Source organism: Cynocephalus volans, chromosome 8, assembly GCF_027409185.1.
Source record: "Cynocephalus volans isolate mCynVol1 chromosome 8, mCynVol1.pri, whole genome shotgun sequence".
NCBI classification, from domain to species: Eukaryota; Metazoa; Chordata; class Mammalia; order Dermoptera; family Cynocephalidae; genus Cynocephalus; species Cynocephalus volans.
The window spans coordinates 136,807,099-136,823,751 of NC_084467.1; the positions used below are offsets into that span (position 1 = coordinate 136,807,099).

Below are 16,653 nucleotides of genomic sequence, written 5' to 3' on the forward strand. Positions count from 1 at the left end.
TCAAACAATATTATTTATTTAATATATATTAACAACTATGAAGAGCAAATATATGAAATGTTCACCAGGGGGATAATACATGCTTTAAAATGTACTCAATGCATTTTAAGTCTTTTTTTCTTTTTCTTTTTTTTAGAAAACAATGAACATGTTACTTGCATAATAAAAATATCAACATATGTAATGGAAAAAGTGACACTTTAGCCTTTGAACATTACATGTGAATGTGTTTCTGCTGTCAGAAGTGAGGACAGTGAGGGTAGAGGTAGTGACTGTACAGGAGCATGAGGAGGCTTCTGGGGATGCTGGGAATGCTCTGTAATGCTTCTGGGTGCTGCTAAGACAGCTGTGTTCAGTTCTATAAATTCACTGAACTGTATACTTAGGGTACATGCACTTTTCTGTACTGTTATACTTTAATTAAAATGTCAAAAAAAAAAAAAAAATACTACTGTTCCCAAACAATGAATGGACAGTAAACTGGACCAACCCCCCTTGAAAATAAATTTGTCATTTTGTATCAAGAGCCTCAAAAAACTTTCTGCCTTAACCCAGTAATTCCATTAATAGAAACTTATTTTAAGGAAATAATATAAAACATATGACAAAACAGATATGCAAATATGCACAGTGCAGTGTTATTTATCACATGATAAGTAGAAATAAGCAGCATGTCCAAATTAGTGAACAGCAAAATTCACAGTAAATCCACACAATGTAGTATTATGTCCTAGACATTATGATTATCAACAGAGTTCAGTGAGCAGACAATTCACAAAAAACCCTACAAATGATCAAACATGAAAAGATGCACTAACCCATTAACAAACAAAGAAGTACAGCTAAGAGATATTTTTCCTAATTAGACCAGGAAAGACGAAAAAATCGATACTACTTAGTGTCGGTGAAGGTGTTAAGAAATATAGAATCTGATACTCTGCTATAAGAAATATAATTGATAAGGTCTTCTTGTAGGATATTTTGAAAATATTAACCAATATTTAAAATGTATATTCTCAATGACTTCTTTACTACTTAAACAAATATCTAGGTTATGCTCACTAAGATGGTCACTGATGTATGGTTTGTGATTGCCAAAAAATCAATGACAACTAAAATATCTACTGGTAGATCAAGGATTAAATAAGACATAACAGAGCCAGATTAGAGAAGAGGTTAAGAGTGTGGTCTTTCATGTCCAAGCGCTGGATTCAAGACTCAGTTATGCTTTTTAACAGCTGTGCAAAATTGGGTAAAATACCCAATTTCTCTAAGTGTCTATTTCTTCTGTACATTTTGGGATAATAATATCTTATAGTATTATTGTGAGTATTAAGAGAGATTAACACACAAACCATGATTTGTAGCAGCCAACAATACAGTAAACAGTCACTAAACATTAGCATCATATAAAAGTATGCAACCAAGGTCTGGGGTTCGATCCCTGTACTGGCCAGCTAAAAACCAAACAAACAAAACAAAAAGAACAAAAAATATGCAAATATTAAAAAGGATAATCTAAATCTGCTCCTGTCCAATATAGTAGCCATTAGCCAATTGCAGTTATTGAGCACTTAAAATGGGGTCAGTGCAACTGAGGAATTGAATTTATTTTATTTTAATTAACCAAAATTTAAATTCAGTTGCTGGAAATCTTTTAAGTATGTTTGGAAAAAACTGGGTATGCAAATCTACCTTTTCAACTATAAGTTTTATAAACTCCAAATACACACCATGTACCTCCAATGAAAATGTCACATCTGAATTGAGATACGCTTAAGTGTAAAATACTCGGACATGCCAGATTTAGAAGTCTTAGTACAAAAACAGTTTAAAAATTTCTAATCCCTCATTAATATTTCTTATAGTGATTACATGTTTAAGTGATAACTTTTGGATAAATTGGGTTAAAACATATTAAGTTCACTTATTTCTTTTTACTTTTTTAATGTGGCTACTACAAAATTAAAAATGACCTAAGCGGCTAACATTATATTTCTATTGGACAGTGCTGCTTTAGATGTATCTTACAGATATAGGACTATGTATACAATATTTGTATTGTTTGCGTATTTCAATGTTCATAAACGGCTGGAAAAAATATACAAATCTGTTGATGGTGATTATTTCCAGGGAGTGGAATTACAGAATGGAGGGGTGTTTTCACCTTTCTTACACATCAAAATTCTTTTCTTTCTTTTTTTTTTTTCCAGCGGCTGGCTGATTATGGGGAACCAGACCCTTGACCTTGGCATTACAAGGTTGCACTCTAACCAACTATTTTCATTTTAAAAATAGGAAGTACAGATTATTTTTAATTTAAAAAAAATTTTTAAATGCTATAATTGCATAACAGTATGAACACAACTATGTAAAAACAAAACCACCACGCATTGAGAGGAAAATGACTAAAAGAAAAATACAACAAAATTTTGGTGTTTGTCCATTATCTGGAATTTAGGTTTCTTTCTCTATATTTTTTCCTCTTGTAAAATTTTTTAAGTCTTAGGCCTGACCTGTGGCTCACTCGGGAGAGTGTGGTGCTGACGACAGCAAGGCCACAGGTTCGGATCCCACATAGGGATGGCCGGTTAGCTCAATGGGTGAGCATGGTGCTGACAACACCAAGTCAAGGGTTAAGATCCCCTTACTGCTCATCTTAAAAAAAAAAAAAAAAAAAATTGTCTTTAATGAGCATGCATTACTTTAATGAAATATGTATTCAAAAGTTCCAGTTTTTAAAGTCTCCTGTTTAATAAAAAACAGGCGTGTGAGAGTGTGAGTGTGTGTGAGTGTGTGTGTGTCTGTGAGTGTGAGTGTGTGTGAGTGTGTGTGTGTGGGGGGTAAATTCTTGAATAGTTATGTGGTGGGCATCCTATATGTGGTTACCACACACAGATAAAGAGCTATGTCTTTCACTTCTAAGACAGCATTTTATCTGTGTAGGTTAAAAGTCACCAGAGACCATTCAACAGACCACCTTCATATTAGGAATCTGGAATTTTAAGCTATGTTGCTAAACAGTTTCAAACATTTTGCAACAACCTATCATGCCAAAAACATAATACTCATCTTCTAACACATGAAGTTTAGAACCGGAAGTCAAGAAGCAGTTAGTCCTAATAAAATATGCATCATCTGCCAAAAGAACAACAAATGTCCTGGTTATTTATGCTCCCTTTTCCATTTCACACTCTTCCAAGCAATGAACGTGACATCATAAATCCCAGTGCTTCCCACTCATAGGTCTTACATCCCTATGTCATCTGTGCACACACTGGATACCTTACCCTTTTTGATTAACCAAAGTCACTTCTATCTTGACTTATAATTGGCTGTAAACAAAATTTAGGTTTTTTCTGTTGGTTTTTTTTGGTGGGGGGAAGTGAGTGTATAGTTCTGATTCCCTTTGAAAGTTAAAGTCAAGAATGTTCATGAGGATCATTTCATTGATAAAACCGAGATCCAGAGAGGCTGAATGACTTGCCATGTTTAAAATGTATTAAAGTCACAGCTTAGTCCAGAACTCAGGTTTCCTGACTCCTCACTCTTCTGCCATTCACTACAAAACCTTCCATTACTAAAGTAAACCAAAGTCACTTCTGAAATTTATTTTCAAAATGCAAGAATTTCACACACTAAATCTCTGATGTATAGGTGACTCCACAAATGTAAAAATGATTATCAAAATCATCAAAATTATCAAGGCTGTTTACACAAAAACTAGAATATTTTGCTTTCTTCAGTAAAACCACCATCAAAACTGAATAAAAACTGCATAAACTTAAAAATTGCTTGCAAAAACATACACAACCCGACTCTTTAAATAAGGGAAGCTTATTAAAGGCATAACCAGGCTTCTGGTCAAGATGATGGAACAGACAGTCCCCAAAGTCACTCTCTCCCACAAATCAACCAATTTACAACTATTAAAGAGCAACCACAGCCCAGCTGGGGCTGCTAGAGGTCAGGGGAAGAGGAAGAGAGACCTATGGAGTTCAGGAGGCAGGAGAAGCCGTGATGAGAGAAAGAAAGGACTCTCCCACCATTTCGGGCCCCGGCCGCTTCAGTGCTGGCCCTGATGAGCGCACAGAGCAAGAACTGGAAAAAGCCACTGCTGTGCCCTTCAAATGAACTTGTTTGGAGGCTGCAGGGGAGAAGAGGGCCTCGGTGGTCCCCAGGCCAGCAAGACCACTAACAGGGTTCCCATGGACCCACAAAGGAGGGAGGAATCACATACAACTGAAAAAAGGAGCCACTCAAAGGCTGATGAGTCATTACAAGAGAACGGTGCATGACCGTCCCATGGGAAGTGTTTGGAGTGAGGGCAGTGGGGGAGATGTGCCCACCGGGGGGACACTGGGGCACAGCATGGACAGCTGATCTGCCCCCTAGTCAGCACAGGCCCACTCAATGGAGACTGATCAGGAATACAGAACTGCAGGGGGAGCAGTTTGCTGAAAAGACTCAGGCCCAGATCAGTGTTTCCACACAACCCAGGTGTACCAGACCTCACAAAACTGGGAAGTACATACAAGGTCAACAATTAAATGCTGAGCTGCACAAAAAGCATTCCCCAGGGAATCAGCAGCAAAGCAGCAAATTAGCTCAATCATAGGGCTCAAGTGCTGGTCCCCACAGGAAGTTCCCCCATTTTAGAAGTAAGCAAAGGACAACAAATTAGTTCCAGTGCAGAGTTTAAGTGTAGGGAACAGTGAATAATCCAACACAGATGAAAGAAAAAACAAAATACCAACAAATCAGAGACAAAGTTTGATATTAACTAGTAAAGCTCTAATACCACCAAGAACACCTATAAAACCTAGAAGGACTCAAAGCCCCTCTGAGCTCCCAAGCCAGGGATGGGGGAAGGCTGTAGGCCTCAGCCACGCCCCTCCATCTGCAATCTGCCCAGTGACAACCACCGAGCCATAACAGGAAACGCCCTGGGCTCCCAAGCCAGGGCAGTGGGGACCAAGGGCCTTAGCCATGACCCCTGACATCCTTAACCAGCCCAGTGATGACCACCAAGCCACCCGAGGAAGTGCCCCAGGCTTCTAAGCCAGGGTGATGGGGGATCCAATGGCCTCAGCCATACCCCTCATCATCTGCATCCAGCCCAGCAACAACCAAGCAGCAGCTGGAAGCCCCCTGGTCTCCCCTGCCAGAATGAGGGAAGTGCCACAGGCCTCAACCATGCCCCGTCTTTCCTCCCCCTCCCACACTATTTTCCTTCCCTTTCCCCTCTCCCACTCCCCCCCCAACTTTCCGCAACATCTTAAAATGTAAAAAATAATAATATTAATAAATCTTAAAAATAATAAAAACTAACTAAAAAAAAAAAAGCATAAACAATGGATGTTAATGGAGAAGAAACACAGGAAAGATTTAATTCTTCAGCAGCAGGAAAAAAAAAAAAAAAAAAAGTACAGGGTATCACTGACTCCCCTAAGAAAAGGAAAGCACAATTGACAAACACTGTTTCAAAAATAAAGTAGATCAAAATTTTGGAGCAACATTAAACAAAACCCACCGATAATGGTAACAGAAGAGTTACCTAAACTTGTGATGTATAAATTCCCAATATGAACTTGGCCTTGTCTCATTTCCCAAATCTGCTAACTCCCTGGTTCCTCTCTATCAATCTCCTCCACCCAGAACCCAGAGATCTCTGTATATAAATACTGTTTAACTGAATGCAGTAAAACTGAATCAACACAAGGTGTATTTTTTGTGTTTTTATTTTTAACCAAGTTAGCATCATTGCTACATCCTTCTCTTCCATGGGACTTTACATTAGAATTTATTAAAATCAAATCAACAAAAGCTTAGTTAGGTACTGTTAGCCTGCTACTGGTGAATACTAACAGCTTCTCAAAAAGAAGTCATAAATTAAAATGAGAATGATTAAAAATCCTAACATATTCCATTGGATTGCATAGCTGAGTATGGTTTAGATCTCAGCTCTAGAAGAACAGCAACCTTTTGAAGTATTGATTTGACTTAGAATACTGCTTTCTAAGATGAACTTTGGACTCTACTTCCAATTGTACCGACTAATTAAACTTTCAATTTATTGATCTCCGAATTTCAATTTGCAAAATTCACAGGTACTACCCTGCAGAAAGAACAATTACTAAGATCAAGAATATATGCTTCACTGCAAGGCACCATTTAAATATTAAGATCTACAGAAGTGAGTCTTTCAGAAAACTTCTTACCAAAAAAAAAAAAAAGCAAACTACATGTAGTGGGTTGAACTATGTCCCCCCAAAACTCACTGATGCTTGAACTGTGTCCCCCAAATATTATATATTAGAAACTTAGCCCCCACTGTGACTGTTAAGAGGGTGGGAAATCCTATTACGGTAATTGAAAGGTGGAGCCTTAAAGAGACAATTGGATTATAAGACCCTGCAGTAGTGAATGGATTAAAAATGGTAGTCAAGGGCGTGGTTCTGAGGGCCTTAAAAGAAGAGGAGAGTCTGTCTGTCTCTCTGCTTCCACCATCTTGCAATGTGAGACCCCTGGGTCACTGTTGCCACCAACAGATGGACTCTGGACTTCCCAGCCTCAGAAACTGTAAGCAATAAATTTCATTTTCTTTATAAATCACTCAGTTCCGTGTACTTTGTTATAAGCAACATAAACAGACTAATACACTACACTTATTAAAAAAATAATTGGGGAATTATTTATCTTACCAGAAAAATATGTCACCTAATAAAATTTTCTGATAAGGCTTCTTTATCAGAATAGCATTTTGAACTGGGAAGAAATAAAGACTGTCTAATCAAAACTCTTGCTGTATAGATGGGGCACCTGATATCCAGAAAGGTTTCTGCCCCATTAAAATGTTGGTTTATTTATAAACAATAAGGATATGTATCTAGAAAGGCAACTAATGAATAAAACAAGAAACAAGAATATATACAGTTCAGTGATAATCTACCATTTGAAGTAATTTCAAAAGGAAATCACATGATATAAAGTCTTTGGCAAACACATACCAAGGTTCCTGCCTAAGATGACTCTAAAAAAGCCATATGTTAGCACTGGTATGATCCCAAGTCTCTTTATTCAAGGAAGCTGCTTTCTAGTACATATGTTAAAGACAGCTGGTTCTCTTACATCTAGTTATGCTAATCAAATGGCTTTACCATATAGTTTCAAAATACAAAACATCTTAATGACACAAGATTTTACTTAAATGATATTTTCTCTTAGATTCTTTAATAATGGGTATTATTCTAAATGATTTGGGGCTGAAGATTTGTTCACTTGGATCATTTTCTTACACTCTGATAGATGCTTGCTTGCTCTGGATAACTCCCGAAAGGCTGTCAAGCAGTTGTATTTGAAAATGTCAGTAACATGGGTGGCAAGAGTTCCGGAAGCAATTCAGACGGTGGAAGAGGCCACCATCCAAACCCAGTAAGAGTTGCTCTTCAACAATGCAAAGTGACTACCAGTCAATCAAGAAAACAAATGGTTTCACAACAGCAATTCTTCCTTTTGTTCAGAAATGGAGTATACTAAGAAATAATAAGGAAAAAACACAACTGGTTTGGAGAAACAAGAGGTATGGACAAATAGGATGATACTATTAAAGTAACCTTCCCACAGCCAGCAATTTACTGTCTCATTTTTGCTCTAAGAAATAATCCTGACAATACTAAAAACAGATTTCTTTTTTCTAAATCAGAGAAATTATATGTGGGAAACTGGTATTTAATTCATACTAAAAAGTGGTTTCAGAGTTGACCTATTAGTTTACAATCAAGGGAAAAAGTTCCAAGAAGTTTGGCTATTTCTTACACAGGTAAAATAAGATCATATTACTTACCCTGACAACTTGCCGAGTACTTGTAATGAAGGCTTTTCTTATACTCAATTCAGTCGCATCGAGGTTAAATTTTCTAGGGTTTGCTTCAACTATGCGTGGGTCAAAAAGTCAAGGTCAATCAATTTCATCAAAGGCCTAACAACATCCTGTTAAACTACAGAATCTCTCACGTGCAAGCAATAAAATCTGACCCAAACTTTCTGAAAACATAGTCAACTTGATAATTCTCAAACTTTCTCTGCCCACAGCTATATGAGGATTCCTCTGACTCAAAACAGAGATAACCTGCCAAGTTAACAAACACAGCCCCTGCTGATCTGGTTCACTACAAACCAATGGCTGTGTGGCCACGGCAGGGCTGGGCTCACTTTATGCTTGCCAACACTTGTATCTACCCTTTTTTGACTCATGATCACTTCTCCCACAACAGCCTTTGCAAATCCTTTCCAACTGCCATTCTAAGCCATCTCCCCTTATGCCAACATACTAACCCTACTTTTTAATCTAGAGAGAGCAAGCCTTCTTCAGAGAAGTTGCCCCTGACCCCCTTGTCCCCAGTATAGTCCTACCATCCCATGTCAGACACTTGCATAGCTCTCTGTACTTCTCTTGCATAGTCTACAAGTACATATTTGTGTTATTACCTAATATCTTCCCACACCCTCGCCACCACCCAAGTTCCACGAGCTGTGGTACTGCTTTGCTTATTAATCTATTCTCAGCAACAAAATGCCTGGCACATAGTATACTCAATAAATGTTTGTTGAATAAATAATGAATATCTATTAAAACTTTTGTCCTCTTTATCTCACAATTTCTTTATCTCCCCCAATCTTTCTTCCTTCCCTCCTGTCTGAAGAGAAGAAGTATCTCCCTGTAACTGTGCTTTTGATTCTGCCCCCTCATATATTTTATTCCACTAATTTTAGGGAACATACTTGCCTTTTAATAATTTAAAAGGTACCTGGGGTCATTATGAATAAGAGAAATTATGTGCAACACATGTCAACTACATACGAACCTATGCTCAGTATGGAGTGATCCTGACAAAAACTGGTTTCCTTGATGTTTTACCTCATCTAGGGAAAAAAACAAAACAACTCAGGACATGCAACTGGCACATCATCTATCTAAAGTTTTGACTAAATGGGATTTCCAATTCAAAAACAGGCCATATAAATCAGTTTTTACAGTTCTCTGTTTCATCAGTCAGATCAGCGGACTTATTTAACATCAATAGCATGAATTAGCATAACAGATCTGTTTTTACTAAATGCAGCTCTATGGTACACAAGGCCTCTCCAATAGACAGTGGCATTGTAACATCACTTCTTAAACAGGAAGAAGATAGTCTACAAAAAGATTTTCTTTGGATCTCTAATTACCAAAATATAACATTGGTTTGTATATACCTCTATGTAATAATGACTGCTAACACTTTTATAGACGCTGTGTGCCAGGAACCATTCTAAGCTCTTTACATATGTAATCCTCATGACAATCCTATGAGCTAGGTATTTTTATTATCCTAACTCTCTTCTGAAGAGGATACTGAAGCATAGAGAGGTTAAAGAGATGTGCCCAAAGCCACATAGCTAGTAACTGGTTGTGATACTGTAACATAATAAATATATATTCGGTCTTTGCCCCTGGTTCTTGGCACACAGCTCCTAAAACCCTTGGAATCTCTTAAGTGTATGCTTATGCATTTTGTATATTTATAAGATGACTGATGGCTGGGGGCTCCTGGAAAGTCTCTGGATGGGGACTGGTTGCCGAGGGAACCAACCACATGATTAGAGGGTTGGAACTTTCAGGTGAAAGGGGCTGAAGGTTGAGTTGATCAATCACCAATGGCCAAGGCCAAGCATGCCTATTGTATTAGTCCATTTCTGTTGCTTATAACAAAATGAATGGAAATGGGTGATTTATAAGAAAACAAAACATATTGCTTACAGTTTCAGAGGCTAGGAAGTCCAAAGTCCAGGGAACACATCTGGTGGTTTTTTTTGGTGGTGACTACAGTGATGGCAGTGTATTACATTGCGAAAATGGCGGAGCAGAGAGCAGAGACTAACCTCTCATGTGCTCTGCTTTTAAAACCCTCAGAACCATGCCCCTGACCATTTTTAATCCATTCACTAGAGCATGGTCCTACAATCTAATCACCCCTTCAAGGCTCTGCCTTTCAATTACTGTAATAAGATTTCCCACCCTCAACAGTTACAGTGGGGATTAAGCTTCAGTGAGGTGGGGGGGAGGGGGAGGCATCCAGCCTACAGCACCTATGTTATAAAGCCTCCATAAACACCCAAAAGGACAAGGTTCAGGGATCTTCCAGGCAGATGAACCATGGATGTGCCTGGAGGGTGGTGCACCTGGAGAGGACACAGAAGCTCCTCACCTCTTCTCCCAAACCTCACTCTATGCATCTCTTCCATCTGGTGTTCATCTGTATCCTTTGTAATATCCTTTATAATAAATGGGCAAACATTAAGTAAAGTGTTTCCCTGAGTTCTGTGAGCTGCTCTAGCAAATTAATCAAACCCGAGGAGGAAGTTCTGGAAACCCCGATTTATAGCCACTTGGTCATAAGCACAGGTCACGATCTAGGCTTGTGATTGGCATCTGAAGTGGGAGCAGTCTTGTGGAACCAAGCCTTTAACCTGCTAGATCAGACACTCTCCAGGTAGATAGTGTCAGAACTGAATTTCATCGTAGGACATCCAGCTGGTGTCTGCTGGACAATTATTTGGTGTGTGGGGAAAAACCACCACCCATGTGGTGTCAGAAATATTGTATTCAGTTGGGTTTGAGAGTAGAGAGAAAAACCAGGGTTTTTTTTCCTTCACACTGTTGGAGCCAGGACTTGAACTCCAGGAGTCTGACTCCAGGGACCAAAGTCATAACCACTGCACTATGCTACCTCTACATTGCAGGATTTGTCATGCACTGTAGAAGAATTTGGCTATTCTACCTTAGCTTACCAGGCAATTATTTTAAATGTGTCAGGGTATTAACTACGGCAGAATCAAATGATTAAAAAGGAAATGTCTCATCTACGTACTTAAGACATCTGGATAAAAATTTGTCCATTTGTCTATTTATCCAAAATGGCACAAACATCACAGAAAAGGATATTGATAGTTTCATCAAGGTCCTCTAGATCCCACTCTATGCTCCGGAGGTTGTTTCTCAGCTCATTGGTGGTCCAGTCGATTTCTTCCCTTGTTGCTGTGGAGGGGTCCTGGAGGAGCTCTGTCCACCTCTGAAACAACCCCTGGGCAGTGTTGACTGCTTTCTGTACCTCCCTGTAATCAAGGTGAAGGAAAAGGAGAGAAATCACAGATAATATCCCATGAACAAGTTACTGCAGGACTTCAGTTAACATGTACAATCATATACTATTCTCAGTAACCACCATCCCCATAGAAGGAGGCTCTTCATGGACAAATATCAAGTTCAAAACTTTAAATACACAGTCTGAGTATTATGTTCTCAGCTGATGCTCAGAGTAGAATAGCCATTATTTAAGCAGCCATAATATCAAGTTTGAGAAGGACAATTTTTTCTCTGAACATACTGAAAGTAGTATAAAGAATAAATACTAAAAATTAACTAAAGGGCCATTAACATTCCCATGTTTCCATTTAGCATGACAGTAATTTACATTCACATGAAAAAGTACTAATACAGCCTTTCCTTCTGGGGGATGGAGGAGTGGGAAGTGTGGAGGGAGTTACTCTTATACAGCTATTGTTTTATAGGTTAAGTATTTTAATCTGAGACATTTTATTTTATTATTATTATTATTATTATTAAATATTTATTTATTTATTTTGGGTGGCTGGCAGGTATGGGGAACTGAACCCTTGACCTTGGCGTTACAAGGCTGTGCTCTAATCAACTGAGCTAACCGGCAGCTCCCTAATCTGAGACATTTTAAAACACAAAATCTCATTAGAAGATTTCCAAACATTATTAGCTTTAAATATATCTACTTTCCTGGATTACGCAATGCTGTATAACAGATTAATGTTTTCTTTGTTTAGAAAATGAGGCTAGGCCATTAAGTGCTATGATCTAGCATGCTTTTAGATTAGATATAGTCACAAGGTTTAAAGAACCTTTTCCCCCACCACTGGGCCAATATCTACCATTTAAATGTTATAATCTAACACTACTGCATATAAAAGCCAAAATGTAGTTGTTTTATAATCATATGGTCTCTCATGTACAAATATAATAACCCCACTGCTCCCAAACTAAGAGAACTGCCTTGATCCTTCTATGATTTCTTAATTCTTCTGGAACAGGCAGCACAAAAATGTATTCTAGCTGGTCAGGGTAGTGTGTTTGTTGTCTATGGCTTTAAGACAAATTGCATGCATCCTGTCCACTCTGACATTTCAAGCACCAGAAGAGTAAACAGAAAGCACTAACAAAAATGAAGAAAAGTAATTTACAATAAATATTTAGGTTTACGGGAACACTGGTGAGAACTAAATGGTTCAATGTTAGACAGCATAGCTACTGGGCCCAGAACAAATAAATCAGTGAGCTATATGGCCAACAAGAAATCTACGAAGGTCTATTCACATCTGGCTTATGGTTAGGCAAGTCCTCTCATTGCTCCTCTCATGTCGGCCTTTAGACATTCAATGCTAATGAGAAACTACTTAAGATAACAAGGAAGAATTAAGTAAATGAGATGTAAATCCACAATCTTTACTCTTTATGGTCTTTTTGGTTTCTGGTTGATCGGGTGGAGTAAGAGGTACACATCTTCTTGTACGTGAGGTACTTGGTTTATTTGTAAGTATTGAGTATCATCTGTGATAATGGAAGACAGAGTTAAAGAGGTATCTATAAAGCCACCTCATTTTAAAGAATGTAACACTTATCAATTCTGTAAAGTAAATACAAATTCCTTTTTGAGAACTAGAAGCCTCAAACCAAGAAGTCTTGGGCTAGGGCATGCCATGCTCTCCACCACCAGTACACAATTATGATGCTGGAATTAAATTCTAAGTAGCAATCCATAAACTTTTTTGGTCTCAGGACTCCTTTGTACTCTTCAAAGTTATTGAAGATCCCAAAGAACTTAGACTAACGTGGGCTATCTCTATTGCTATTTACTGTATTAGATATTCAAATAGACATCTAAAAAATATGTACCAATTGATTTTTTAAAAACCTTACATGTTAATAATGTTTTTATAAAAAATAATTTCTAAAATGAAAGGAATCTATATTCTTCCTTATAAGGTGAAGAACAGAACTAGAAATCATTTATCCAAGATTCAATATTTGATTCTGTTTTACAACATTTCATGTAAAAGCATAAAATGGCAAACTGGCTTTGTAGAGAGGTAATGTGATATACTGAAATGAACTGTGGAACAAGAATTGAAATTAAGAAAAGTGTGCTCTGGGTTTCTTCTCCTATTCATTCATTCATCTATTTATTCAACAAATATTTATTGAGTACCTTGATATATACTAGTCACTATCCTAGGTGATACAATAGTAAACAAAACAGAAATCATCTATCTCATCTACTGCTCTTGTGTCAGTATAGAAGAGATTAACAAATTAACAAATAAATATACAACATGCTAGACAGTGATAAATGCTAAGAAAAATGCAAATTGGGCAAAAGGTCAAGTCTAATGGGAAAGTGTTTTGTTCATTTGTTTGTAATAAATAATAAATTACATTTGACCTTAAAAAAGAAAAAAAAAATTTGGTGAGAAGAGTGGTACTGTTTTACATTTTTGCAAATCTCTTTAATACCTGGCTTAACAGAAGACAGCTGGATTCTCATATCTGTGTCTACATTCAGTCTATAGACATACATTTTGGTTGAAGTATATGATGAGAATCCAGCTTCATTCAGAAATATGGTTGAAAAGGGAAGAAGTACTTTGTCTTTTCAGATAATTATGAATATTCTTTTTTGATAGTATACCAAAACTTGACAAGTGACAGTTTCTTAAAGGTTAGTGGCAATGTGGAATCTGAAACTGTATTAAAGAACTTTTTGAATTCTCATACATTAAAATCCATTGGTCTACCTTGTACTTTGAATGGATCTTTTACCCATGAATGATTTTATAAAAGGTACTGGTCATTTGGAAAGTATTAGTTTACTGAGTATTACAGATCTTCCAAATGCAAATATTTCATTACACAAAACTCAAAATCATATTTGTTATTATCATTACCAATCTCATCAGAAAAACTTAATATAAAGCTACACGACTACGCCAGTTGTAGTGCTATGGCTAATGTCAGAATCCTGCCAACGTCGCCAATTGTGGCGCTCTTTTACCTGCCTGTAATCCTGCACCGACTGGGCTAATTGTCAAGTAGGGCTGGGTCTGAAGCTCACAGACCCCTCAAGCCCCTTCCAGACTGGGTCAGAGACCCTTCACATGCCAGGCTGGGTCACCAGACCCCTTACAGGCAGATCTATGAGCTAGGTAACCGGCAAACAGGTCCTTGGAAGCCTAGGTTGGAAAGCATGGCTGTGAATGGCAGACACCCGAGGCAGACGCCAGCCAAGGTGGCGGCACTGTGCATGCACAGCAACTCCACCCACACACACACACACACACACACACACACACACACACTATTTGTTTACTGAACCACTGCCAACCAGCCCTGAGGTGAGAGGGCCTGATTAAATTGTTCTATTTTCCCAACAGTCCACCCCATTCAGGGTCTCTTGCCATAAGATCTATGCATTCAGAAACTTCCGCGATGTCTGTTCGCTTAGGATAAATGACCCTTACATTTACATATTACACATTCCATCCCAGTCCCAAAAGTCTTTAGCTTGTTGCAGCACCAACTCAAAAGTCCAAAGTCTCATCTGAGACTAAAGGCAAAACTCCTTTCATCTGTGAACCTGTAAAGAGTCAAAAACTAGTTGATCTACTTCCAAGATACAGTGGGACAGACAATGGGTACACATTCCCATTCCAGAAGGGAGAAATAGAAAGGAAAAACAGGCCCCAAACAAATCCAGAAGCCAAACAGGGCAAACGTTAAGCACACTGGGGCACCCAGACCCCTAAAGCATTGGGCAACCATGCTCCTACAGCTCTGCCAAGTGCAGACCATTGAGCTGCCTGGTGCCTGTGGCTTTTCCAGGCTGGTGCTGCACACTGCCAGCAGCCCCATGGTTCTGGGTTCCTAGGCAGTCCCACTATCCTGGCTCCACTAGACATTTCTCCTCAGTGAGGGTTCTCTGTGGGGGCTCTGACCCCACTTTTCTGTTCCACATTATTCCACAGATGACCTCTGCAGTGGCTCCACCCCTGCAGCAGGTCTCCAACTGAGTCCTCCAACTTTTTCATACATCTTCCGAAATCTAGGTGGAGGCTGCCACACCTCCACTGCTTTCACATACTGCTGGCCTGAAAACTTAACACAATATGACCACCACCAAGGTTTTCGGCTTTTGCTATTTGGAGGTGCTGAGGCAAGACTGCTCCAGCCAGAGTGGCTGGGATGCAAGGAGCAGTTTGCCAGGGGCAGCAGTGCCCCAGGTCTGTCCTCTGGGACAACTAAGATCTGCTAGGCCTCAGGGCCTGTGATGGTTGGGGCACCCTTCCAGACTTCTCAAATGCCTTTAGGGCTTTTTCCCCATTGTCCTGGTTTTTAGCATCTGGCTGCCTCACCGCCAAGATAATGTCTTTAGCAACCAGTTTATCTGCTTCACCCTTGCATTTTTCTCCTGCTCTCTACTTTTCTACCTCATGGCCATGCTGCAAATTTTCCAAGTCTTTATGCCCTACTTCCCTTTTACATTCTGACTTTTGAATTACTTCAATCAGCTCAGCTTACACCGGCTACTCACTCAGTCTCAGGCAGTTTTGCAGCATTCGCCCACAACTCAAACAGCTGCATTCGCCCAGTCCATCAAGGAGTGGCTGCCCTGCCCGGTGCATAACTGCGGCTCTCCTGTAACTGCTGCCACCAAGACAGGCGCATAGTAACAGAGACTAATTTTTCCACCTTTTCACCAGGTGAAAACATACTTGAAATTCTGCAGGGGCACCTGTCCTCGGGTCATCTGCCCATCTGCATGTGGTACTCTTTTCTCGGGTTTATACGGAACCCAGCTGACCATCGGGTTTAAGTGGCACCCTCCAAGCCTTTTGCCTTCAGACAAATGCAACATGTGTTTACTACATCGTCTCTAAAGCTGTTACACCATCTAACCCTAGGTCCCATAGTTGTAGCAGCCAGGGGCTCTCCCTGTTTTTGCTGCCTTACTGCCTCAATTTCTGTTGCACAGCAGGTCGTGCCTGGAGACACACAGTTTTCCCCAACTCACCACTGGGCTGGTCTTCCCTAGTGTGAGGGACAGGAGGGGCCAGTCACTGCATGTCATCCTCCAAGATAATCATCCTTGCTTCCAACAACTCTGCTTTCTGCTGCAAATCTTGATCAGTTTGCAGCATAGTTAGCAGTAGCCAGGCTCCAGCCAGCAGAAAAGTGGCCACTGGGCACCACATGCTCAAGAACAGCCACATTTCCTCCCCTTTCCAAGGGGTTTTGCGTTGTAATGCCTGGTCTATGCTGCCTTGCAGTACAGTGTGCAGCAACCAGATCCCAGTCAACAGGAAAGCGGCCGTAGGGCAGAGCATATTCAAAAGTAGCCACATTTCCTCCTTCTTCCAAGGGCTTTCGGCTCCTGTACTTGCTCAGAATCCTGTCGCAGACTACACCAATTGTAAAGCTACATGACTACACCAGTTGTAGTGCTATGGCTAATGTCGGAATCCTGCCAA

The 16,653-nt window shown here is 39.4% G+C and overlaps 1 protein-coding gene across 2 annotated transcripts in view; it reads right to left on the reverse strand.

Moving 5' to 3' along the window:
- STX6 (syntaxin 6) overlaps positions 1–16,653 on the reverse strand; it is a 77,617-nt gene that overhangs the window by 47,553 nt on the left and 13,411 nt on the right. For both annotated transcript variants that reach the window (XM_063105029.1, XM_063105028.1), the window contains exons 2-3: positions 10,988–11,157; positions 7,847–7,941 (exon numbers count right to left, since the gene is read on the reverse strand). In XM_063105029.1, the coding sequence (XP_062961099.1) occupies positions 7,847–7,941; positions 10,988–11,157 (265 nt within the window). The remainder of the gene's footprint in view (positions 1–7,846; positions 7,942–10,987; positions 11,158–16,653) is intronic.